The 27,800-nt window shown below is 40.3% G+C and overlaps 1 protein-coding gene across 1 annotated transcript in view; it reads right to left on the reverse strand.

The window, feature by feature from the left end:
* The window catches only part of DAW1 (dynein assembly factor with WD repeats 1), a 30,096-nt gene extending 7,556 nt beyond the window's left edge, over positions 1-22,540 (reverse strand). The window contains exons 1-10 of the mRNA XM_077348832.1: positions 22,367-22,540; positions 18,602-18,674; positions 17,049-17,193; positions 11,910-11,968; positions 9,052-9,174; positions 8,042-8,141; positions 6,359-6,466; positions 2,736-2,842; positions 1,154-1,256; positions 73-187 (exon numbers count right to left, since the gene is read on the reverse strand). Coding sequence (XP_077204947.1) covers positions 73-187; positions 1,154-1,256; positions 2,736-2,842; positions 6,359-6,466; positions 8,042-8,141; positions 9,052-9,174; positions 11,910-11,968; positions 17,049-17,193; positions 18,602-18,674; positions 22,367-22,430 — 997 coding nt within the window. The 5' untranslated portion in view covers positions 22,431-22,540. The remainder of the gene's footprint in view (positions 1-72; positions 188-1,153; positions 1,257-2,735; positions 2,843-6,358; positions 6,467-8,041; positions 8,142-9,051; positions 9,175-11,909; positions 11,969-17,048; positions 17,194-18,601; positions 18,675-22,366) is intronic.
* Between the last annotated feature and the right edge of the window lie 5,260 nt (positions 22,541-27,800).

Genomic DNA, 27,800 nt, shown 5'->3' on the forward strand with positions numbered 1-27,800 from the left:
TCTCCCATAGTTGCTTTTTCAGCCAGCTATCAAGCCACAAGGACATTTTAACTGATGGATTAGTTTACCTACCATCAGCTGAAGCAGTGGCAATATGCTGTCCAGTGTAATCAAAACAAACATCTAACACTTCATCATCATGACCTGTCAAAGTTGCCACACGTTTGCCAGTCAAAGCATTCCACAGCTGTAATTCAGACAGAGAGCAGAGAGCAACTATGACATTAAATGCTTCTAGGCAAACAAACGCTCATTTAACCAAACTGTTTGGTCCTTATATCAACAAAACAAAAAGGTAAAATGCCAGGTATCAAAGTCCCTATTTTTTTGCAGGGGAACCTTAAAAAAAATTATATTTATATTTTATTTTATGTTTAACACAGATGACAGAATGATCCCTTAAGAAAAGTTATTCCAAAGTTATTAAAATAGTAGTAAAAAGACTGGATAAAAATTAATATCAACTACAGATACCTTTTGGGCAATATACAATGCTTTCAGGCTCTCAGAAGCAATCCAGAAATTAAGGAAACCATTTCTAAATGCTTTGCTCACTTCACTGAAATACCAGAAATACAAACTTCTGAAACTTAATTGAGGCACTTATAGAACCATCTCTAAGAGTCTGGATTGGAATTTTTTTCTTCATGGTCACCAGTTTTTCAGACACTGAAAAAAATTGGATCTGAGGTATTCCTTTTCCATTGCAGGTGCCCCATACTGTCAAAATTCACAAACGTCAACAAAAGGCTTTAATTCTAAGGAAATAAGCCCTTAACAGGACAGAAATGTGGGAATCTGTTATTTTAACAGCCCTATGATTATGCCTTGTCTTCTATACATTTAAATGACATCGCAATGTGTGAATACATGGTTCACTTTCAACAGCTGAATGTAATAGATAAATAAAAATTGATGTCTCTCTCATTTTATGTTGAGCAGTACAAAAATAAAAATTTTCAATAGCAGTTCAATTAATAATTGCCAATAAATTGTTTTTTAGTTATGGGAAGTATGTCACTTTGTATATTAAAAGAGCCTCTTATTTATTTTTACTTACCAAAGCAATGTTTCATCTAGGATTAAGGGTATATAATGTACCATGGACAGCAACATTCGCACTACATATTTTACAAGAATCCCACTTTCTTACCATGCATGTTTTGTCCATTGATCCAGTCACAATCAGAGTACAGTCCCAGTTGAACTGTGCACTACTTATTTCTGCCCGATGGCCAATTAAAGTATGCATCCTCCTGTTAGAAGATGGAATAACATTTCAAATGGATCTTCATCAAACATATTCGTCTACTCAAACACAATGCTAGTGCAAGAAAGAGAAATACAAAAACTGAATGCTCTCTTACTTGATAAAAGAATAATAATCTACCCAATGAACAGCATCTTTGTATCAAAATGGATGATTAAGTAGTGAATATGCACCAAATCAAAGTGCAGAACAAAACATTCCTTTCGTTTCATTGTTAAGGAACTCTGGACATTACAAAGAGATGAACCCCTGCCACAATTACAAGGAATTCCCAATTTTATCTGTGTAGCATGAAATTAGCCAATATGAGTATAGTGTTAATTTACAGCCCACTATGTCATATAGTTATTTCTATGAGCCCAAAAGATAACTGCTTAATATCAGTTCCTCAAACGTCCAGTAATTTGAAATAATACAGATACTAATAAGAAAAGGATCTAACAGTTACACTAATACTCTAATCATTTCATTTTGGCATCATGCTCTGGATATACCCATTTCAGGGTTTGTGATATATACTAACACATGGAGGACTGTTCTGTTGACCTCTGGTTTCTCTAATGGAACAAGTATTTTAGTGAGCCTATGCTATGTTCAAGAGTCATAACTTTAACACATCACTATAACTAGATCACTATAAAAGCACCTTTCAGTTGAATTAAGCATGAAAATTAACCATCAATGCCTCTTCCAGCAAATAGGTTACAAAGCTCTAGACCCCATATAGCATTAATACTAAATATGTACTAAAGGGCTCATAAGTTAAAGTGTATGTATAGTACATTAAAAGAACCATCAGTGCAGCAATTGAGCCATCAATGAAATGAATCTAATATGAAATATTTGTACTTTGTTTCTTGTTCAGTTATTAGACTGCATACAGAAGTGTTCAATTAACAATTCTGCTAAATGAAAAGATGCTGAAAGCAATTCTTTCAATTAATTTGATATACTATTTGTTTGCCAAGATCACACACAAAAAATCATGTATTCTAAATAATGACTTTATGTAATTCATATTGTGTACTTGTAATTGCATTGGTCATTCAGTAATTATAAAAACAAGTGGAGGATCCACAAGGACTTACTGAGGGGGGCATTTCACTTTCCCTTCTATTTTATCCTGACTATTTCCTCTTTCCCTCTACCTGAAAGTCTAATTCAGCAAAATATTTTGTCTACCACTACCTTACTATGCTGCTTCACATTATCAGGCTCTATGCAGAAATATTCTGCTATGGTTCTAGCAAAAGGAGTTCAGCTCTGCTGCTAGGGAGTACCACGGAGGAGTCATATGCCTAGCACTCACTTTCTGTCTTCACTTAGTTTTCTGATGCTTTAAAATCTTTCTGATGTTCCAAGTATGAGTAAACCAAGACAGATTCAGAATTTGATTCCCCCACCCCATTTTCAAACCTGTCAAAGTTCATTAAAATATGAAACAAGACAAAGTTTAATGTAGTACCTGCCTGTGCCAACATCCCACACAGCAACTGTATGGTCAAAGGAGCCTGTGATGATCCTGTCTCCTGTAGTGTTAAATGATAATGCAATAATCTCTGCAGAATGACCCTACAAATTAAAGTTTTAAAAAATGAGAATAATTGTCAGTTTCCACTTGAAACTCTAAAGAGAAAAACTGCCACATTCCTCATGCAGATCACAAATCTATTTAATAGCAGACAGCACAGTATCCGCTTCTCAGAAAATATCATTAGATGTTTTATCCAAGGAGTAATATATTTGTTTCACGTGGTATTGCTTTGGGGGGACATACTAAAATAATATGAGCTAAGGAATCTACTTGATCCAAATAATAAGGGCATTTGCTCTGTAGGAATTCTATTATATTTCCCTTTCACCGCAGCTAAGTCCAAGGGAGGCTTTTTCAATCAAGGTTTCATGAAACCCTGGGGTTTTTTGATTGCCCAGGAAGTGTTTCCCAAATGGGTGGGAGTTAATTTTTATATGTTTTTAAACATTTGTTAAATATTTATCGAGTGATATGACCATGGTCAACCATGGGCCTGGCTGTGGAGGGATCCCAGGTAGGCATGTACACAGCTATGTTTCCCAACCATATTCTGCATGAATGAACCACTTCAGGGGTATCTCAATGCCTGAAGAATGTTTCAGGTGGTTCTCAACAATAAAAAAATTGAGAAAGGCTGGACTAAGGTGTTACACCTTGCCAACAGAAAAGCTCACTAAAACCTATTGATTTCTAACTAGTGGAAATGGTCTGGCAAGGAAAAAATTACCACTGAAGGGTATTTGGGAGAAGAGTGGAGAACATTTATGATCTGCATCCATGAACACCACAGACCAACTGCCAAGCTACTAGCGCCCTACCTGGCCCCGGAACACCTAGCGACAGTGATCCATGCGACGGTCACCTCTAGACTGGACTTTTGTAACTCGCTCTACGCAGGCCTGCCCTTAGTCTTGACCCGGAAGCTACAGCTGGTTCAAAATGCAGGGGCCAGGATCCTCACTGCAACACCATGGAGGTCCCACATCCGGCCCATTCTCCATCAACTGCAGTGGTTGCCAGTTGAGTTCCGGATCAGACTAAAGGTTCTGGTAATTACCTTCAAGGCCATACGCGGTCAGGGTCCAGTGTACCTGAGGGATCGCCTCCCTGCCTACGCCCCCAGAAGAGCCCAGCGCTCCACTACTACCAACCAGCTAAAGGTCCCTGGCCCTAAAGAAGTCCGCCTGGTCTCAACCAGGGCCAGAGCATTCTCTGTTCTGGCCCCCACCTGGTGGAACGAGCTCCCGGAGAAGATCAGGGCCCTGACGGAGCTTAAACAGTTCCGCAGGGCCTGCAAGGAGGAGCTCTTCTGCCAGGCCTTCGGTTGAGACCAGATATATATAACCAACAGCGACCAAAGGGCCCCTGCTCCCCGCCCCCCCTCAGAACACCACCTATACACTCTGGACTTGTTTGTATGTTGCAACGTTGTATTGTTTATTGGTTATACAATTATAATGTTATATGTTTACAATTATCAGTTATTATTGCACAGTTACCCAAATGTTTTATAAGACTGTTCCATGTATTGTTCTTGTGTTATTATGTAAACCGCTCTGAGCCCCCGGGGAGGGCGGTATATAAATAAATAAATGAATGAATGAATGAATGAATGAATGAATGAATGAATGAATGAATGAATGAATGAATGAATGAATGAATTTGGGGTCTTATTTTGAAACTTTTTACAGCTCACTTTCCTAGTACTGGGAGATAAAGTCTTTTATCTGAATATCTACTCCAGATAGACGTAGAAATATATGAAATTAGCACCTGAAACAAAACAGGAACTATTGACAGCCGAAAAGGGAAAACTGAAATTTAATGACAGATTGATAAATAATAGTAGACAGGTTTGGAGACCCCAGCTCTAATAACAAGATGGAATAACAGATAATATAATGGAATACCCAACAGATTTCTAAAGAATTTCACCTGAAGAAAATAAAGATGTTCTATATGCCCAGTATAAAATACTGGAACAGTATATCTGACAAATGAATGCATAATTGTTCTTTAAAGCAGTGGTCCCCAACCCCCGGTCTGGAGAGTGGGACCGGTCCATAGATCAGTCAGTACTGGGCCATGGCTTCTCCTCGTCCTCGTCTCCAGCTGCTGCTTCGGGGGCTGGCCTGCCACTCTGCCACCGGCTCACCTTTGGTGCTCTCCAGCAGCCGCCATGCCTGGGGCTCCCCCTTGGCATGGCACTGTGCAGCTGCTGCTGGCAGCGCCCCCCAGTGGGAAGTCAGGGGCGCCAGTGGGAAAGCAAGTGGAGCAGGGGCTCAGGCAGCAGCAACATCCCTAAGCAAAAGACTACCCCCCCGGGCCTCAGTAAAATTGTCAAGCATTGACCGGTTCCTAGTGATAAAGAGGGTAGGGACCACTGATTTAAAGGATCGTAAGTGCTGGAACAAATTGCTCTTCTTTGCAATAAAATAATGTTTTTAAAGAAAATAAGAGTTTAACATCTGCATTAACATATAGATATACAAATCTCCAAACAGATTTTGTGTAAACAAAATGTCAAGTTACTTGAAATTTCTTACTATCTTGACTGAGTTTCCACACAAGGGTAAAGAATATTTCCTTTATAGTTTGGTCATTTCCCCAGAAACCACTTTCTTGTGAGCACCTTCTTTGGAGGGCCATAACTCGGACCCCATAAACCTAATTGTCACCAAACTTGGAGAGCTGGTTAAGTCAGCCAGAAATCCTGTTCGTTTTGTTTCACTAGCAAGCCGGAAGCCATTCTATCGGGTTACAAACTGGGCATGCCTTAAGCTTTTTCCCAGTTCATGCCCATCCCTGAGTCTGAAGTAATCAATAATGCTGGACTTGAACCAAGGAGGCATAGGAGTGAAATCATCATTCAGTCAAGACCGTATTAATTGGGTCAGCAACTCCCTCTCAGCCCACCATCGTTCTCATGATTGTTGGAAAGGGAAGTGCATTAGACTGCACACATCAGTTGACGCCAACAGGCTTAAAAGGATGTCACTCTGATAAGGACTGTACTTGGTGCAAAGATGGCATGAGTGCTCTTTAATCTGAACCAAGAGAGGTAATGAAAGGAAGTGGTTTCGCTTTAATAGTTTCTGTTTGAGATTTCTCTCTCTCTCTTTCTCTCTCAGCAAGATAGCTCCATTTGGTAATAAGTAATTTAAAAAATAAGCTATAAATTACTAAACAGGACCTTCACATGTGTAATTCTAGACTGTAATAGGTCTTGAAGTAATTTTACAGTGCCTTTGAGTATAGATGACATATCAAAGTATATTAAGATAAGGCCGATTTAATTAATCAAGAAGTCAATTCTACCATATTGGGGTAATGCATTAAATTAGCTAAAATGAGATATTTGATTGTCACAACTTTTTGTCTTCTCTTACGCTTTCTTACTGCATTATAGTTGCTAAAAGATCTGATCACTGAGATAAATTCAAAGCCTTAATTTTTGTGAGAGATAATTAATAAATGCGCTTATGATGGCTATTTCAATTAGAACCTATAACAGCCTCAAGCCACCAAAAGACCTATAAAACGCTGCAACTCACTGTTAATGAGACTACTTCTTCACCATTCTGTATGTCCCATAGTTTAGCTGTGGTATCCATACTTCCTGTGGCAACTAGGGTACTTTGAAGATTAAAGGACAAGCAAACCTGTTACAGAAAAGAAGAAAGAAAAATCTATAAATATCTAGGTTTGCTTTCCTCCTTGCTCCTGAGTTGAAAACATAGAATGGAAGCGTGGCAGCTTTGGTAGAAAGCTAGTAATGGCTGCCCAGTAGAATTAAGCATACCAATCACAGGTTTGTAAGTAGCAAAAAGGACACACTCGTTCATCTCAAGGGGAATTTCAAATATCTTCTCAAGAAGGGACCAAAGATCTCCTTTGGTGGGGCAGGGGAGAAACCAGAAAGGAATTTTCCTTTCCAAACTAGAACCTGAGATGGGAGACTTTCCACCTAGCACTGCTGTTTTGTAACATAACCCTTTATTGGTTAGATAGCAAACATTATTTTAAAGACAAATAGTTCTGGAAGTCACCTTTTCAGCCAAATGCAATGGTGACTTTCAAGTTGGAAGCAGAATCTGAGTCTGCACTCTTGCACTACTTCAAAGAATGCTGGCCTAACATAAAAATTACTCTTCTATGCAATATCACAGAGGTTGGGGGCACACAGGAACAATCAAATATTGAATGGGTATTCCCTCTCCCCAGAACAGCAAATAACTTTAACTAAAACTTCCTGGAAAATTCATATTATTTAGACTAGGCAGCGAGGCATATCACTGCAATGGAGTAACTGAAGTCCAAGATTTGTTCTTCAAGGACAAAGAAGTTGCAAATTTGGGATGGGAACAGAATTTGTTGGTTGAGACTCTGCAACAGCTGATGAGTAGGGCTACACAAATGAGTCTGATAGTAACTCTGTATGAAATGAGTGCTTTGGCATCTTGATTTCATTGCACAATTGAGAGTGTAGATATTGCAAAGTCATGGAGCTTTTAATCCATTGTAACTATTCCCTTTCCCCCTGTTATGTTTAGATGAACACAACACAAACCATGGTATCATGACAGTGTGTGCTCCCATTCCACATCCCTGGCTATTTGTGGTAGGATAAGGGGACACATGTAGTAGCATCCTTGGGCACATGAAAGTATGAAAGCACCCCTTCAAACTTCACAAGACCTTGCACAAATGAAGCTTTATGTTTTCACTGGAGCATTGCTGGATACAAGCTGGTAATATGCACAAAACAAACTTTAATTTGAACATCTGTATACCTTTAGGTACTGATTTCACAATTATTTAATTTTACAAATAAGAGGTAAGAATATTAAATATTTGACCCAGGGGAGAAGGAAGGTTGAAGCTAGTTTAGTTTTGAATAAGTCAAGGCCAAATGTGACAAATGAAGTTTTAAAATTTGGAATTAATTTTAAAAATCAGACAGTTTTATAAGCCAGAAAAAATACCCTTTAGCAACAGTTAAAAGGTTAGAACTAATTAAGAACTAAAATACATCCATCAAATTCATTTTAATTAACAAGCTATATTTTTCACTTTATTTTTTTTAGAATAACAACTTGTGTTTCTGTGCATGTTAATATCATTCCAGGAAGAATTAGAGAGAAAATCTGATCATTTTAGAGAGGTCTGGAAGTCTAGGGTATTTCTATAAATAACAATGAAATGTCCACTGGCTATACAAAGGCTCATGTACTCACTATCTCTGCAGTATGTCCTCGAAAGGTATAATAACATTTTCCTGTATCCACACTCCATAATTTGCAGGTCTTGTCAAATGACCCAGTAGCAATTTTGTCACTAAATGGGGGAAAAATGGTTTTCACTGGTAACAGAATAACAAAACCCACTGGATCTACTGAGTACTAATGAAAATAAAATTAATATATGAGTTTCAAAAGAACTAACACTTTTCAATCTAATAAACTGTATTAGAAAAAGAAGTTAGTTTTATACTCCACTTTTCATTACTCAAAGGAGTCTCAAAGTAGCCTTCCCTTCCTCTTCTCACAACTGACACACTGTGATATAGGTGGAGCTGAGAGAGCTCTGACAAAACTGGTCTGTGAAAACAGCTCTAACAGAGCTGTGACTAGCCCAAGGTCACCCAGCTGGCTGCATGTGGAGGAAATTCCCACTCTTAATCACTACATAAAGCTGGCTTTATTAGAATACAAGGTGCACAAAATGTATGCCATTATCAGCCAAGACCAACCTTCCCAGCTACCCCTAGTCAGGAGGCTCTGGAAGATTTCTTGAGATCTTAGCCAAGGTTTACTAACCATATTTACAATTATCTTTGGCCAGATAATAAGGTGGAGCAGCTATTATTTCCAAAATGAGAATTCCTTGGTTATGTAGAATTCAGCAAGTTGTAACTAGTACTCAGCATAGCAGATGCCTAGTCATCATGTTACATATTATCAACAAAAAGAAAATAGATTAGAACCGTTGATATTGTTTTAGTAAAATAACACCAGGTATGAGGAGAGATGTGACCCCAATATGGAAGAAACAGAAAACTACAGGCAATCCAAGTTTTGGAATAAGGATTTTTCCCCCAGCATAAAGCCACTTCCAGCTCTTGTACACTGTCCTATTCCACATACAACTTATATGGAACTTAGCACAGGCTGGAGGGGTTGTTTTGTAGTTCAGAATATATACTTCCATGCTAAAGCACCTCAAAGATTCTGAAAAATGTATATACCCATAGGGATAATTGAAAGCAATTGCATAGACCACATTCCTGTGTCCTTCCAAAGTATGCAGCTCTTCTCCTGATGCTGTATCCCATAGTTTGCATGTTCTGTCATAACTTCCAGTGATAAAGCTAGAACATACAAGCACAAATTATTTTAGCACTGCTGCAATTCACACAACCACAACAAAAAATATCAAACTTGTACTTCTTATGACGTCTGCTTTCTCTTCAGTCAAGCATCCTGTGCACTCGTATTGTTGATCAGTTTGTGATTTAAAACAAGCACTATTTTAAGTGTATTTGCATCTACACAATTTTCAGCATTCATTGTCCCATAGGCAACCAGACACAAGCCTCCATCAGCACATTCTCAGAACTTATTGGATAGCTGGAGTTGATGGGAATTCTAGTTTTCTCAGCAGATTCCATTTTTCAAGTCACAAAATTACAATTTCCTTTAACTCATGCAAGAAATCATGCTGAGGAAAATTGGGAAGAATAACTTACAGGGAAGACAGATAGATCTCCTCTGTGCTTTTTCTGTAACAAAAAAGTTGTCGATACTCATAAGGTTGCACTAATTCCCCCTCAGGATTTGGGAGTCCCCCACCCCAAGGTGCCGGTGCTCAGTACTGGTTAGTAATACCACCAACACCAATTCCCTCCCCCCACCCCCCGTAGATATCCTAATTTTAAAGAACACTGTTTAATGCTCTTTCCTCTTTTAGTATAGTAAGGCCTTGGGTAGAAGAAGAATTAGCAAGGATGGGGTAGGGGAACAGGCAAGGATGGAAGCAGGCCAGCTGTGTATATAGGCACACACATTTAGTTTGTAAGTGTCCCAACAATCACCTACAAAGATCAGTTAAGCACTGTGTTTTACAAAATGTGAACAGTTTCAAGCGTAGTATGGAGATCTTTGTCCATCACTTTTAATTTTTAAGAAACCTGTTTCCGGTGCTTTAATTTGCAGCTTAACCCATTTCTGAATGGAAACGCCCACAATAACTAAGCCATAAATACCACTTTTGTTAGTTATTTTCAACAGGTATACTGTGCTTCCTTCAAACCTATAATACCCTCATAATAAACCAAGTGATTGCCAAGTAGCACTCTTGAGTTCAGATGTTGCCATCCTTGGTAACTAGAAGACTAAGCCGTCCCCAAAACTCAACTATAAAAATAAAAATACCAAAAAACCCAAAAGAAATATGTAAGAGGTGAAACTTAATTCCCTCATTTCTAGGTCTGGAGGTATATGTCATCACATCATTAAAAATGTTACACAGACTTTATGGAGATGCTTTAGAATGGATCAATATGAGTGTTCCACATTTTCTACTTCAAGGATACCTAATTTCAGCCAAGAAATGAAAGCAGACCTGGGGAAAGTCCGTATTCTCAAAACAAGGTTATGCCACCTAATAAGGCTTCAATTGACTTTGGTGTATTGTGCAACATCTTAAATTTATTTCTAACATTGTTGCTACAGAAGCTATAACATGTTCCTATAGCTTTCAGCCTGAAAAGGAACTGTACTTCTCATCTGGCATTTGAGACAATTTTGGATGGACTTGGGTGCCTCTTGTATTGCTGTGAAAGAACAATGAATAAATGAAATTGACAGAATTCAGCTTTCCAGAGAATGTGGATGACACCAAGCCAGAATAAAATTAAACTGTCTGCTTTCATCTCTCAGACAATGCACTTTAGCACCATGGTGTGAAAAATCTGCTTTCCACCTTTTATCTTTCAAAATTTTGTAATATCTAGCCTAACATCTCAAAATCTTGCACTATGTTTGTGTCAATCTGACAGGTCTCAATAAAAGGTATGACATAGATTTTCTTTGTAGCTTTTTATAACTCAAATTTCCAGTCTTTCCCACGTCGTCCACAAACACAGCGACAAAAGCAAAGAGCAACAGCTCTTCTAAACATTACCTTCCCAGTTTTAGAAAAGAAGAGATTCCAGTACTAAATACTATTCAGGAACAAAATTCACCAACCAACAACAGTTGAAAATGAGAGAAAAATGAAGCTCTATTTACAGGAAATTGAAAATCTCCAAGTGCTTCACTGTACTTGTCTCTTTAGTGTTTTACAAAACCTGCTTTTTGCCCATGGTGAAACCCGGTGAAACCTGCTTTTTGCCCATCACTGATACATGGGGAGATTTTGTGATAATTTACACCTCAAGCTTAAATAAGTGGATGCGGAAGGAATCTGAAGAATACAGCTTTGAGATAATTGCTGTTAAAATTATTCTACATCACTGGCTTCAAAGATCATCTTTAAAAAAGCCCTATGAAGATAGGTTGAGGGACTTGGGAATGTTTAGCCTGGAGAAAAGGAGGTTGAGAGGGGACATGATAGCCCTCTTTAAGTATTTGAAAGGTTGTCATTTGGAGGAGGGCAGGATGCTGTTCCCGTTGACTGCAGAGGAAAGGACACGCAGTAATGGGTTTAAACTACAACGATATAGGCTAGATATCAGGAAAAAAATGTTCACAGTCAGAGTAGTTCAGCAGTGGAAAAGGCTGCCTAAGGAGGAGGTGAGCTCCCCCTCACTGGCAGTCTTCAAGCAAAGGTTGGATACACACTTTTCTTGGATGCTTAGGGCTGATCCTGCGTTGAGCAGGGGGTTGGACTAGATGGCCTGTATGGCCCCTTCCAACTCTATGATTCTATGAAGACATTTGAAAAAAAAATTTTTCTTAATATCTCCAGTCCTCATACTGATCTTTTGTAACTTATTAAGAATGTCTGAATGAGAGCTGTTATAAGACAACAAATACAATTAATGCTTAGATATGCCATTTCTATTGTTGATGATACATTTTTAATTTAAACACCAACACTTACCAGGAACCAGATTTGTTAAAGGCAACATTAGTCAGAGGCAAAATATGTGCCCGAAGTACCTGAAATATATAAAAACTGTCAATATGATTTTCCTCACATTCCTAGGAAACTTTGCCTTCATTTATCTGGCTGCCTACAAATTACTGCACTCAATGGACATAATCTAACCAAAGTTAAGCACTTGGAAGTTCTGTGGATGTCAACAGTAGTGGCTTAATTTATTCATTTCATTATAAAATAACCTTCCAACTGAGTTTTTTGCTAAATCATGCTCAGTGATAAAATCAGTGCACTATAACAACATGGTTGAGCTACAAAACACTCAAATCCCAAACAAGTTATGTTACAATCAATTAGTTTGTAGAATATGCAATGTCCAGTCCACAAGGGAAGAAACTCCTAGGTGGATAGCAAACTCCTTGGGAGCCAACTTGATGTAGCAGTTAGGAGTGCGGACTTCTAATCTGGTGAGCCGGGTTTGGTTCCGCACTCCCCCACATGCAATCACCTGAGTCACCTTGGGCTCGCCACAGCACTGATAAAGCTGTTCTGACCGAGCAGTAATATCAACCTCAACCTCACCTACCTTACAGGGTATCTGTTGTGGGGAGAGGAAAGGGAAAGCGACTGTAAGCTGCTTTGAGATTCCTTTGGGTAGAGAAAAGCAGCATATAAGAACCAACTCTTCTTCTTCTTCATATGTGAAAGCAACAACCTTTTTTTTTCCTTATTTGGCCCCCAGACTTGCTTCCTGCTCCCTTCCTCCCACCAGCCATGTAACTAGAATGTTTAGCTATCTCTTTCTCTCTATTCAGCAATGCTAGTTCCTAAATATTTTTTTCTTTAATTGGCTCTGCTTCACTGAACACTAAATACTCGCTCCACTGATATATTATTCTGCTAGGAACACAGAAAACATTATCCAGACAACCATAAAGAAAAGCATGGACTTCGGCAAATGCTTCTATCTCTATTTAAGAGGTACTGTAGACAAAATCAATGCTGTGAAGTGCAAATGTAATTATAGCCTTTTTAGCAATTATGTATACTCTTAACTATTCCTAACCAATCAGAAATAAGACTGAAGGGGTCTATGTGACCCAAGTTACTGAATAATGGAAAGCACTATATTAACTCACTGTACTAAGGATGGATCATCACCAGTGTTCATTTCAGTTCAGTTTTGTCCTTCGCTATCTGGCAACAAATCTTTAAGCAGTCCATAATATAAACATGATTCTACTTCCTAAGATTTGGCTGATTGGGGAAGAAGGTTTGGTGGTTTCAAGAGAACTTTGTTTTTAATCTGTGCCTTGAAGTGACAAGTCCCAAGGAAGAGGCTGGTGCGAGTATTGCTGTAACTACAGACTCTGTAGTACAGAGAGAAGAACATGTAGCTGGAGGATATCCAGGAAAGAGGAAGGCAAGATCAGACATGCAGTTGTACTTCATTCCCAGCCCAGCCAACAAATGAGGGCTCAGTAGTCTCATCAGCCATCCACGAGGTCTAAAATGGCTGCTGCTGACAGGCCATTCTTAATATTGGACAAGAAAACTGGCATATATCAAGTGGTGGGAAGACAAGAAGGAAGGAAGCAGTGTTTCCCAATAAGGAGATGACCTGGAAACTGACACAATTATACCTAAAATGTCCTTTAGAGTAGGTTTCCCATCAGCTTATGAAGTCAATATTATTGTGTGAGAAACTAAACTTGTGCCAATTTGAGGCTAAGAAATTGATTAAAGCATTAATTATATATAGCCAGGAACAGTTCAAATTAATAAGTTTGCTTTTTATACGGGTTCCCAACATCATTCCTGCCTTAAGCCCCTTAAGCCCTCTGGGTACCCTTGGGCAATGAAGTGATTTAATAAATGACAACATAAATGGAGATAAAATATGGATACTTCTCTGCCACCACGTCTACACAAAGCCATCCAATGGAATGACCTGAGTAGCAAGGGACCCTGCTCATATTTTACTTTTCTATGACCCTTCTGTAAACATCTCATGAATAAAATTGTTCATATTCCCAGTGTTCCAGCTGCTAGTATTGTAATTCTAGAATGCTATCAGAGTACAGTTTCTGTGCAGCTGCTTGCATTGTAGTCACTATAATCTGAGAATGTGTACAAATTGCTTGAATGAATGACCCACTGCTTTTATGTTCAAACATTGCCTAAAAAGCAACTTATTGTATCCAGCCTAGAAATACATGGTAAATTATTTGCTAACGAAGAGAGTTTGTTTTCATAATCTTTAGAGAGTCTTTGTAAGACATCCGCAAAAGAAACCTTTCCTAGACCCTCAACTCTCATCCAGTTCCAAATATCCCTTTCTAGGGTGAGTGATGGCTAGACAATTACAAGCTTTCTCTTCGCTCCCCAAATTTATCAGGGCTTTGGTTTGTTCCCCAGTACCTTGATTTTGTTCTTGCCAAGCTGTTGTCATTGCTACTATTTTAGATTAAGTTATGGTAGCTATTAGATTTTAGACCTTTCACTGTTGATTAGAATGCTAGATTCTGTTTGCATATATAATCTTAAATTTTGATTCATATTTTATCTGTTGATATTTGTTTTCATATATTTCTGTTTTGTGATGCCCACTGTTTATATTTTCATGCTTTTTTATGCTTCTAATAATTTTGTGAACCATTTTGAGACTACTGATAAAGTAGGATACAAATATCTTAACTAAATAAGAAATGGATTCTTTCAGTACAAATGCAAGCCACATAAGCCACATTGCACAGTGAATACCGAAACTTGTGTCTGAGGATCTTAAATAGTTGTGTGCATTATCAATCTTCAGTGCCAATCTCTTTCATCAAAAAGACTCTATAGAGCCAACAAATCTTCCTAACCCACTGTTAATATCTCCAATGGATAATTTGCTAGTCAGACAGTTCAATAGTGCCATCTGCTGCCATGAAAGAGATACAGCAAATATAGATTTTATTGTGCTACTTCAGACCAACACGGCTGCTCATTTTAATCTATCCTTATGGAAACAAAGTACAGCTACCCTCAAATATGTAGCTTTCATTTTTTCTAAAATAAAAAGTGGTGGCAGTTCCAACAAGATAAAATACCTCTTCTTTTTTATTTTTTGTGGCGAAGACTTGAAATTAACATATTTGTGAGATTTATACAATTTTAGGCAAAAACCTACTGGAGCAGTTGCTTGTGCAAAAGATACCATCTTGTTTTTCTTTACAAGTGTGCTCACTAATGACTCAATGAGTGCATTCTTCTAGCCTATTTAAAATTGCAAAGGGGAGCGAGTATCAGATTACTGACAAGTCACAGTATACTGTTGATCAGGCAGGCTGCATTTCACTTGAAAGGCCAGAATTTCAGTAGGCCTACTCAACCGAACTTGGAGGGGTTGCACTAAAAATTAAACAGCAATAAGCATCCCTTAGAAGAAACAATGGAAGCAGTTATATATTTACATCAGCCATATTATATGTGCCCCAGCTACCTGAAGCAAAAGACCTGTTTCAGGCTCCTTGAAGGGCACGCATGAAGGGCCTTACAGTTCTACTAATAATTCTAGATCCATATACCTGAAGAAAAGTGGAAAAGAATTAAAAAACCTACTCTAAAGGAATACTGAGGGGCATGCTCAGATGAATTATTATTTCTTTTTCTATGAACAACAGGAACACCTTCCTCACTGTGCTATGAACCAACTGCTTTTGAAAGTGCCTTTGGTTTCAAAAGGGAATCAATGATGTGGCAAAAGGGATGAGGGGTGTTCAAGTAACACAAGTATAAAACACTCCTAGGCACACATCTTGGATATGCTAGTTGTAGAAGAAGAGTTGTTTTTTATATCCCACTTTTCTCTACCAGAAGGAATCTCAAAGCACCTTACAATCGCCATCCCTTCCTAGTCCCACAACCTCTTCCCTGTGAAGTAGGTGGAGCTGAGAGAGTCCTGATATTGCTGCTCTGTGAGAACAGCACTATAAGGACTGTGAGGAGCCCAAGGTCACCCAACTGGCTGCATGTGGAGGAGTGGGGAAATCAAACCTGGATTGCCAGATTAGAAGCTGCCGCCCTTAACCACTACACCAAACTGACTCTTGTGTGATTCACTGGACCATGGAAAAAAATAATGTACTTCCTTCCAGCAGAGAGCTGAAACTTGAGAACAACACAGGAGGCAAAGGAAGCAGTTAGCTTCCCTCCCTTGTCTGGAGGAGTTGGAGGATGGGAAGAGGCTTGTCAAGTGCAGCAAGAACTCACAACAAGCTTCTATGAAAAGAAAGCGTTTATTGGAAAGTTACTTCAGACACCTAAACTAAAGAAGTCAATTCTGCCGACCGTTACACTTGCAGACCCTTTTCAAGGCAAATTCTCCCGCACAAACCTTGAAGGTACCCAAGGGAGGGGGGAGCGAGTACCAGGTGCAATAAACAGGGAGTGCTACTTCTCACACGTCCTTGGGCAGCCTGGCGCCCACTGACAAGATAACTTCTTTTGTTACACAGAGCAGGCCTTACTTGCTGGTTCAAAAGACAAATAGTTCACAGCAAATCGTGGTAACAGGGAACAGCAGGCAAGTTTCGTTTTCAGGCAGGCAGTTAAAAATAAAGAGGGTCGAGGTTACAAGAGAGGTTTACCAAAAGGTAAAATGCAGGCTAAGCAAACATGGAGGAACCCAGGCCAACCTAATACCTAATAATTCATGGCAGCGAGCAGGCACTGATCCTGATATTCCTCCGTTCCAAAAAAGATGGGGCAATTTACCAACAGCAGGGTCTTTCAGAGAGATCAGCACCTCTTCCATCTGGCAAGCATCAGGATGAGAAAGAGAGCAGATAAGCCCCACGATTGGCCCTCATTGGGAGTCCTCTCTCCCTGTTGGTGGCACATTCCCAGGGAGGGCCAGTCAGGTAGGGAGTGAGTTGTCAACTTGAGCTTTATTATGCTTAGTCATTTGCAAATCATAATCTCTATTCTGTCCTATTTATTTCAGTGCACATGGAGTCTATATAGGTTGTATTTTTAAAAAGCAGAACACCTAGAAAATAGGTACAATGAAACTAAGAGATGTTGTTACACTGTTTATAGGCCATCAATCAATATTAATTTGTTAAAAACCAGAAATTCTCACACTGTTCTTACCTTAAAAAGATAGAATTTGTGGTCCACCTGTTGCCGTAGCTTCTCTTGTAATCGCAGTATTAAATGCACAATCTGATCTTTCCGGGAAGCAGTGAAAAGAGGTTCTGCCTTTCTAATATCTTCTACTAAGGCATCTACATCTGTACTAAAATACAGTAATAAAGCACCACTTCAGTTGTCTGGCAAACTTGTACACTGCACAAATATACAGACCTTGCAGATCATTTAATTTAAATTATATCAATGGAGATCTTCCAAGTAGAATCCCACACAATAATCACTACATCCAGATTATAATGGAGTAGTAATTCCTGGAAGGCTTACTTACTTACTTACTTACTTACTTACTTACTGACTTTATTTATTTATTTATTTACAGAATAAACAGATAATACAACATATACATTTACACTTATATACATAACTGCTTGTCAATATGATAAGGGGAATGAAGCAAATCCCAGAAATTTCAAACATGTATTAATGGCTTAATTATAGCCAACTGTTCTTAAAGCCATGATCTTGCATCTAAACTGCTCTCCCTGCGTTATCCTTTAGCTTACTGTAACTTATTTTAAGAGCATAACCATATCTGCTCTCAGACTCTTTACTTCTAGTTCCTCCATATATTCTCATAAGGTAAAAAATGCAGGGAGCTGTGCTGGTTCGTAGTCACCATATCTACCTAAACACTGGTGACTTATTTTGAACACTATTGACTTGCACAAGCTGACAGCCAGGCTTTCAAATGAAGGGCAGCAATGAGGATCTGCCTACAACCTGGTCCTTTATCATGCAACTCCTGACATCCCGACTCTTTGTAACAGAAATGGTGTGTTTCCTAATTCTTATAGCTACCCAACATTAACTGTTATATTGTTCACCATTCCAAATGCTGCAATGTACTTTTCCCATTGACTCTAAGACATCACAGTAAAAGGTAGTATATAAATCGAATGAATGAATAAATAAAAAGGAAACAGTAGATTTTGCACTGGGATTCTAACACAGTAATCTCAAAAAAAAATGTTGTTAGCTTCTGTTTGTCTGTACAAAAATCATTTATTAGTTTAATCCAGGTGAGTAATCATGTTGGTCTGAAGCAACAGAACGAAGTTTGTCTAGTGGTACTTTTAATACCAACATATCAACTGTCACAGTTCATAAGATTTTGTGTATGAAAAATATTACCTATCCTTCTAGGTTAACTGCTGTGAAGGATTCTGGTAGGCTTTAGGTTCTTTTCTTCATGATTATAAGTAGTAAATTTCATGGCTTTCAAAAATATTTTTATTTCAGTTATGAATTGGAAGCCGCATGCCTTTGAATTTTCATCCATAACAAGGAAATTACTGGTCATATTGCCAGTTCTCCAGGGAAAACAGAATTAGACACTAATGTCTCCATTCTAGAACAGAATGGTTTGACAGCATTATGACATAAAAGACTATAATCTGTTTTTGGAACTGTTTAACACACTTGTATCTGTCAGTTAAATAACTGCTTTGTACCAATATGCAGTTTGGCCATCTACACGAAGAAACAATACTCACGCAGCACTGAGGTCTAGTAAATCTATGGATTTGGTTTTCACTTCCCCACCTTGAACATATTCCAAAATAATGCCTTCAAAGAAGCATAACAAGACAATTATTAACTCAATGTCAAGTTGGTTAGCAAACACTACTAACAGACAAACACTACTACAAAAGCTGACCTTTACTTTCATAGCTCCCATTGATTTAAAGAGTACTATTTTTTATTTTAAACCATGAAAACAGACTAGGCAGATAGCACCTCCATTTCTGTACTGACACACTGTGAAATACCAGTTTGGATCCACAGAAGTGTGTACATGGGAAAGCAATCTCTGGATATCTTCATCAAACAAAAGCCTTCACCTTTAACACATAGCAGATGACTGCAAATGTTCATCATTAGAATCTGATGTATAAAGGAAAAATGTCAAACAGGCCACTGAATGTAGTGCTCACCACTTCAAAAGTTGCTAGTTTAGATCCCAAGCATAGTATTTACATTAAAAATACTGACATGTTTTAATAAATATACAAATATATGGACCATTCATACAACACTCGTACTGCATGGAATTCACTTCCACAAGATGAAAAATAATATGAGAAAAGGGTTATGGAAATAACAGTAGTATTCCTTTGTATGGCAGACACAGTGTGGAACATCAGTAAAACTATGTTAGTGTTTTGTTTAAAAGAGCTACACAATTATTTTTAGGCTGAGTAGAATAAAACTCAGGTATGAACTAAATCATATCCCTAACGAATATACAGTAGAGGTGAAAAATAGATTTAAGGAATTAGATCTGATAGAGTGCCTGAAGAACTATGGACGGAGGTTACCAACATTGTACAAGAGCTAGCAGCTAAAACCATCCCAAAGAAAAAGAAATGCAAGAAAGCAAAATGGCTGTCTGAGGAAGCTTTACAAGTAGTTGAGAGAAGGGAAGTGAAAGGCAAGGGAGAAAGAAAAAGATACACCCAATTAAATGCAGAATTCCAGAGAATAGCTAGAAGAGATAAGAATGCCTTCTTAAATGAACAGTGCAAACAAATAGAAGAAAACAATATAATAGGGAGGACCAGAGTTCTCTTCAAGAAAATTGGAGTTATGGAGAGAACGTTTCATGCAAAGATGGGTATGATAAAGGACCAAAATGGTAGGGACCTCACAGAAGCACAGGAGATTTTTTAAAAGGTGGCAAAATTATACAGAAGAACTATACAAGAGCGAGCTTAACATCCCTGATAACCATGATGGGGTAGTCACTGCCCTGGAGCCAGATATCCTGGAATGTCAAGTCAAATGGGCCTTAGGAAGTCTGAGCAAAAATAAAGCGAGTGGAGGTGACAGCATTCCAGTTGAACTAATCAAAATCTTAAAAGATGATTCAGTATAAGTACTACACTCAATATGCCAGCAAATTTGGAAAACTCAACAGTGGCCACAGGATTGGAAAAGGTCAGTTTACATTCCAATCCCAAAGAAGGGCAAAGAATGTTCAAACTACCACACCATTGCACTCATTACTCATGCTAGCAAAGTTATGCTCAAAATCCTACAAGCTAGGCTCCAGCAATATGTGGACCAGGAACTTTCAGAAATACAGGCAGGATTTCGAAAAGGCAGAGGAACTAAAGATCAAATTGCCAACATACGCTGGATCATGGAGAAAGCTAGGTAGTTTCAGAAAAACATCTACTTCTGCTTCATTGACTATGCTAAAGCTTTTGATTGTGTGGAGCACAACAAATTGTAGCAAATTCTTCAAGAGCATCTTATCTGTCTCTTGAAAAACCTATATGCAAGTGAAGAAGCAACAGTGAGAACCGGGCATGGAATCACTGATTGGTTCAAAATTGAGAAAGAAGTTTGGTAAGGCTGTATACTGTCGCCTTGCCTATTTAACTTGCATGCAGAGCACATCATGATTAAGGCGGGGTTAGATGAGTCAAAAATTGGGATCAAGATTGCAGGAAGAAATATCAACAACCTCATATATGCAGATGATACCACTCTAATGGCAGAAAGCGAAGAAGAACTAAAGAGCCTCTTGATGCAGGTGAAGGAGGAGAGTGCAAAAGTTGGCTTGAAACTCAAGATCATGGCATCCGGCCCTCTCAATTCCTGGCAAATAAATGGGGAAGAAATAGAGATAATGACAGATTTTATTTTCCTGGGCTCCAAGATCACTGCAGATGGGGACTGCAGCAAAGAAATTAAAAGACGCTTGCTCCTGGGGAGGAAAGCTATGGCAAATCTAGACAGCATCCTAAAAAGTACAGACATCACCTGCCAACAAAAGTGCATCTAGTCAAGGCTATGGTCTTCCCAGTTGCAGTGTATGGCTGTGAAAGTTGGCCCATAAGGAAGGCTGAGCGCGAAAGAATTGAGGCTTTTGAACTCTGGTGCTGGAGAAGACTCTTGCGAGTCCCTTGGACTGCAAGGCAAACAAACCGGTCAGTCCTAGAGGAGATCAGGCCTGACCGCTCCTTAGAAGGCCAGATCCTGAAGATGAAACTCAAATACTTTGGCCACCTCATGAGAAGGAAGGACTCCCTGGAGAAGAGCCTAATACTGGGAGCGATTGAGGGCAAAAGAAGAAGGGGACGACTGAGAATGAGGTGGCTGGATAGAGTCACTGAAGCAGTCGGTGTGAACTTAAATGGACTCCGGGGAATGGTAGAGGACAGGAAGGCCTGGAGGATCATTGTCCATGGGGTCGCGATGGGTCAGATATGACTTCACACCTAACAACAACAACAACAGAATAAAACTTAGATACCAAGGCTGTTTTGTTTTTTCTTTTTAAAAGCCATGTCATCCATCTCTGGTATTTTAAAAATTTACGTAATAGAAATTCAAAACAACTGCTACTTGGGTAGAAAATCCAATGTATCAATGACAAAATGTTGTTCTTTGGGTATAAGGATAGTGGGAATTATTCAAAGAGAAATATTACATCAGGAAAAATCAGTTTTCTTTCCACAACAAGGTAACAGCTATATTTCTTTAAGATAAGAAGGTTGGACACCATTCAATCACCAAATAAAGCTGTTCTTGATTTATACTAAAAACAATCATCTGGAGAGACTCTTATTTAAAGAACATATTAAATTTATCAGTCAAACAGGATCTGAGATTGTGATTTCTCTTAAAGCCACTTAATGAGTAATACAGTTTGAACAAGGGACTTTGCAACTCCCGGCTTACAACAAGGCATCAGTCCTAAACAGGACAAACTCCTATTAATGTCTATTCAGACAGTCATTAGGATAAAATGGAGGGGGGGGGGGAAATCTCTGGGTTGCCATCTCTGGATTCAGAAACACTTGGGAGACTTGAGGATGGAGCCTGAGAAAGGGCGGTTTAGGGAGGGGAGGAATCCTGATAGGATAGATAATGCCCTGCAGTCCACCTTCCAAAGCAGAAGCTTTCTCCAGAAGTGGAATAAGTAAATTAAATAAATAATAAACGATCTGTTTAGTCTCGAGATCAGGTGTAATTCTGGGAGACCTCCAACCCCAATTATTAGCAGCATCTCCGAGGAAGACCAGGATAGGAACGTAATAATAAGTTACTTAAAAATATAGAGTTAACCCTTTCACCTCCCTCTCCATCCTTCCTCTCTTCCCATCGCCTTCGCTTGCTCCACCCCCAGCCCCGCACAGAAGACTCTTCAGCCCCCCCCCCCAACACATCCCCCTTTTCCTTCCCCCCCCCTTCTTCATATCCTCGCAGGCAGACGCCCTCCCCGCCGCCCTCGAACCGTCGTTCCGCACCCGGCGGGTAATAGCGCAGCAAGAACCGCTTCAGCTTCATCGTGTCCCCACAGGCCCCGGCCATAGTAACCAAGGCAACCGAAACGCGAGACAGCGCGCAGGCGCAGCTGGAGACCACCCGGCTCCACCCTCAGAAGGCTGTCGATGGGAAGGGGCCAGGCGGTTTGTGTGGCGGAGGCGGTGGCCGGGGGTGGCTAGTTGCTATGGCAGCGGGAGGGGGGGGCTCAGCGGTTAAACGCTCCTTGTGGCATCACAGAGGAGGGGCAAAGAAGACCTAGCAGCGGCCTGCAGCGCGAGCCTTTGTGGGTGGGTGGGGGCGGAGGGCGTTTACTCAGGTGTAAATCCCGCTGAAGTCAGTCGCGGTTGACTCCGGGGTAAAGTTGCCTTCTGAGGGCTCCCTGCAGAGTCCAGAGGAGCCTCAGAGGCTGAAAGGAAGGAGAACGGGGGACAAGGGAATAAAGACATGTCGCTTTGGGGGGGGGGGGCAGCCGTATTAGCTTCTGGGGACAAATCGAAACAGGAGTATAGCAGCAGGTAGATGGCAGGCAAGAGGGTCGGAGCGGGGCTCTGTTTTGAGCCACTCGTCGCCGGAGCTCGACCTGATGAGGGGAAGTGTGCTCTGACTGGCTCAGACAAACGTCGGCTGCACTAAGTGTTAGTGCCCCTGGACTCCCGTTTTATAGCCCTTCATAGTTTGGAATGTGTTAAGGCTGCATTGGATTCTGGTGAAAAGTTGCTGAGTTGCAGTTCAGATGCTGATATACCAAACTTGGTCTCGACAGGGACTGGCCACTACAAGTTGGGCAGTGTTTATTTTACTTTGCCAATCCATCACCCACTAGGAATGCTCCGCCCTTCCTGCTTTCAGTTGTTCCCTTGTGCGTATACCTTTCTGTCAGCTGATTGTAACAATAACCCTTTCATTTCGACATACATGAATCCATTATCACTAACTCTTTGAAGAAGTTTACCTTTTTCCTTTGAAATCACACTGGATACTAACTTAGTCTGGAGCTCATCCTGTAATTCCTGTGCAATCTTGTTTTTCTGCCTGTTTACATTTATTTGTTTGTTTTTTATTAGATTTTTATCCCACCACTCCCCGAAGGCTCGTGGCGGGTTACAGAATATAATAAACCCCCCAATAAAACTATCCCTAAAATTTATAAACTATATCACATAAATTAAACCCCATGATGGTTGCGACGAAACCAATTAAAAAAGCGCTCCCCCCTACCTCCGGGGTAGATATAGGGAGATGACATAAGCGGCAGAGATGGTTTCAAGCCCTTTTGAGGAATAACTCCTGGATGGTGGATACATCGGGTGCAAGGATGAGAAGAACACTGCACGTTATCTTTGGAGGGAATACAGGGATCTTTGGCTTCATTTATATGCTCCTCATGTTATAGTAATTACGTTTGGACCAGTAATTAGCCTATTGTGTTCTAGTAGCTTTAACCCCCACCATCACAGGAAAACTCTGATAATTGAAATCCCATTGATAGGGTGCAAATGGGACGTTTCCTGTGTCCCCAGTGAGACTGGGGAGTCCCAGAACGAGTGATGGAGTAGTGATAACAGGTTTCTGAAATTATTGCTATTTGAGTATCAGTTGTTTATTGGAAATTGACTATGATTTTGCATAGGTAAAGGTATCCCCTGTGCAAGCACCAGGTCATTTCTGACCCTTGGGGTGACGCCCTCTAGCGTTTTCATGGCAGACTCAATACGGGGTGGTTTGCCAGTGCCTTCCCCAGTCATTACCGTTTATCCCCCCCCCCCAGCAAGCTGGGTACTCATTTTACCGACCTCGGAAGGATGGAAGGCTGAGTCAACCTTGTTTTTGCATATGATTTTGCATATTAGCTTGCTTTTCTTTATGCCTGCTTCTGACCTTGAGCCACCAGTAAATGGGAAGAACAACCAGCGCTAGGCTGTTCCTCTGGTTCAGATGTTTTTAACATTGAACCAAAGACACTATCATATAACTTGAAATATAGGTTTTGCCTTGACAAACTGAATCCTTCTGGTACTTTGAGAAGGAGGGAGGTGGAGGAATGTGTTCATTATGATGTAAATTTGTGGGGTGAGTGCTGACCCAGTGCCCCATGCCAGTGGTCCCCAACCTTTCTGAGGTTGGGGACCGGCAGGGCATTGGGTTGCGGCCCGCGCCCGCGCGGGCCACGCCCATGCATCGGGCCGCGCCCGCGGGCTGCGCCCACGCACCGGGCCGCGCCCATGAGCCGCGCCCGCACATCGGGCCGCACCCCCGCATCTGGCCACGCCCCACGAGCCGCGCCCGCACATCAGGCCGCGCCCGCACAGGCGCCCCGATTCCCTCTCCCCGCCCTCCGGCAGTAAGAAGCTTCCCGGGCCGCAAGCTTGCGGCCTGGGAAGTTTTTTACTGCGGGGGGGCGGGGAGAGGGAGCCGCGGCCCGGCACCATGGCCTTCGCGGCCCGCCACCGGGCCGCGGCCCGCAGGTTGGGGACCACTGCCCCATGCCACATCAGGGGCTCCAGAGCCAACCTAGAAAGTTTGGATGTGATCCTGGACACGACACTGAAGGAGTGGAATTATTGTATTCATCTAGGCATCTTAGCCAACTCTATGAGGTATATGTATAAAGCCCTACGTAACCCTTTATGTAGTTTTCAGTTGTCATTGTTAACCTTGGATAGATTCAAGTGGGTAGCCGTGTTGGTCTGAAGTAGCACAACAAAAATTGAATCCAATAGCACCTTTAAGTCCAACAAAGATTTATTCAAGGCGTGAGCTCTCAAAAGATCACACCTTGAATAAATGTTTGTTGGTCTTACAGATGCTATAGTTTGTATTGTTAACCTTGGTTAGGTACCCAGACAAGCCTGCTGAGAAGTTGTATGACCAATAAAACTCGAAAGGATCATTTAAAAAATGATTAAAACAATGTGAATGAAGGGTTTTTTTCTTGCAGGAAAAATATTTATAGACAAAAAGGCCAAGTAGTGAAAAACTTGAAAAGATTTTCATTTCAAACAAACAAAAACCTTTAGTATTATAGATCAACACAAATATGACATAGGTCAGAGCTTAATAATCCATGGTCTTTCAAAGCATTTTTATGACACCCTGCTGTTTATGCTTTGAAGATAGACTTTTCATGTTTCAAAGGCGGGAAATAAGATACAATAGCAGAGGGCTTTGAAAACACTTTGGAGGATAAGATTCATTGGCTTTTGGAATGTATTTGTTTGTTTAATTGTCTCATTTATGTTTAGGAATTTATGGTGAGGCAGAGGGAAGGTAGTCATTTCAATGAAACAGTGCTTCTAGATTGTTATGGTATAAAATTTGTTTTTTTAGTTCACACAGCAAATACGTTTGCTACTCACACACTTCCACAGTGACCACCACAAAATGTACCTAGCATATAACTATCATAGCATATAAATGGGTATAGATATGTTTTTCCCCATGTCTGGAAATAAGTAGTAGCAATGTGTTAGGAAGGCATACCCAGTCGTGGCTGCTTAGGATGTATTGACTCCCCCCCCCCCAAAAAAAAATCTGTTTATGATCTTCTACAAAAGTTATACAATGCACCATGACCAAAAAGAACATTTGCCACATAAAATATGAATCAGCCTCTCACTGCAATTCTAGAAAACTCTAGTTTGGCATGTAGAAATGATGAATACTGAAACAACCCACCCGATTCCATGCATTGTATATTTCAACGTATGCTGCGCCCTCCCTCTGCTGTCTTCATACAGTTTATGGAGGCCAAACCAAGCAGAGCAGCATGCAGTCATTAGACCTATTGCACGAGTGGACTCAGACACATCACTCCAAGTAATTATGGTCATGGCATTCAAGTCAAAGGCAACCTCACCTGTCTTCCTTATACTTGCTCTTCATCTACACATCAAGAGACTATGCAGACTGGCATGGTTGCCTGCTCAGCAGCTTCTGTAAATTCTAACCCATTTATGAGGAAGTCAGTCCACTCATCAGATTGAGCAGCAACATTAATGCACCTTCCATTCAAGTGGATTTACATACTAGAAAGTCTTTTATCCTGCCATTATTTTTTACAGGTATCATTCAGCTGAGGCATTCTTGTTACTCTCTTGGGGTCTTTCCCCCGATATCCTAAGCATGAGGACTCTAAGGTCTTGGTGCAGTGGGTAAAATTCTAAGCTGGTGGAAAGGAAGGCTTGAATGCAGTAAGTGGTTGTGGCAACTTTTTTATTTTTTTATTTGTTCATATACTTAAAGCAGACCTTACTGCTAGGTATTTTTGCATGGCTATCTAGAATAACACATCTGTGCATGTACTTCTGCTGCTCATGATCTTAGAATCATAGAGTTGGAAGGGGCCACACAGGCCATCTAGTCCTACCCCCTGCTCTTCAGGCAATAAAGGCAGAATGGAGAGAGAGATGCTTTCAAAGTGGAAAGAGACATTGAGTAACAGATCTAAATAGCAACAGGAAATGGGACCTTATTTATTAAAGACTATCCTCATTTTCTGAGACCTGTTCTTGGTAAAACATTGGTCCTGTTTTGACTTTGCAAGGAGGTGTTAAATACTGGGAATCTGGAAGATGAAACTGCAAGAGGCAGACACTTTTCAGTTCTGATGCATAGGTGTGTAAATGCACATGGAAACAATATGCCAGCACACCACTTCCCTGCTACTCCATGCACCAACAGCCAAGCCACTCAGATAGTTTGGGTTGCTAAATTTTGATTGCATCACCTGGCTCATGGGAATCTACCTAGAGCTATTGTGATATTAAGTGGTGTGTTAAATGTTCCTACATACTATTTTAAAGTATGCCATTATGCTGCAGTTTGGAGTAGCAAAAAAAATTTAGCAAAGTATAAGAACAGGGTTCAGTGATCCTCATTATAAGAAGAGTGGTATTATAAGGACATAAGAGAATCCCTATTTTCACCTGTGGAATGTTGGAAGGTGTGGAGAAATGCACATTTCTTTGGAGCAAAACCTTCACCTTTAGTTTTTAAAAGTGTTCTTCTAACTTGACAGAAAGGTAGGGCGGGGGTATCAAGCCATACCCAACCGGGGTTTAGAGATACAAATGGAGACCTGGTCCTCTCAACAGGTATTTCCTACAAAGACCAGGTGGTGGCAGTGGTTGAGCAAAAAGAGGGAGAGAAAAGCCCCTGGGGTAGCAGGAGGGAACAGGACTTATAGGTCAGTGGAGCAGTGCTGATCATAATGAATGCACAAATGGAAAAGGGCACTTTAGTAATCCCATGGATTTGGGTGGGGACATTATGGGCATCTTCTGAGATCTAACATAGTAATCCTAATATCCTGGGAGCAAACCTCATATATAGATCCCAGTAAGATTCCAAGCAGACCTATTTAAGGTAGCATTTCAATTTCTGAATTCGTAATAAAGAATAAATCTATAGTGTTTT

The sequence above is a fragment of the Paroedura picta genome, chromosome 8 (assembly GCF_049243985.1).
Source record: "Paroedura picta isolate Pp20150507F chromosome 8, Ppicta_v3.0, whole genome shotgun sequence".
NCBI classification, from domain to species: domain Eukaryota; kingdom Metazoa; phylum Chordata; class Lepidosauria; order Squamata; family Gekkonidae; genus Paroedura; species Paroedura picta.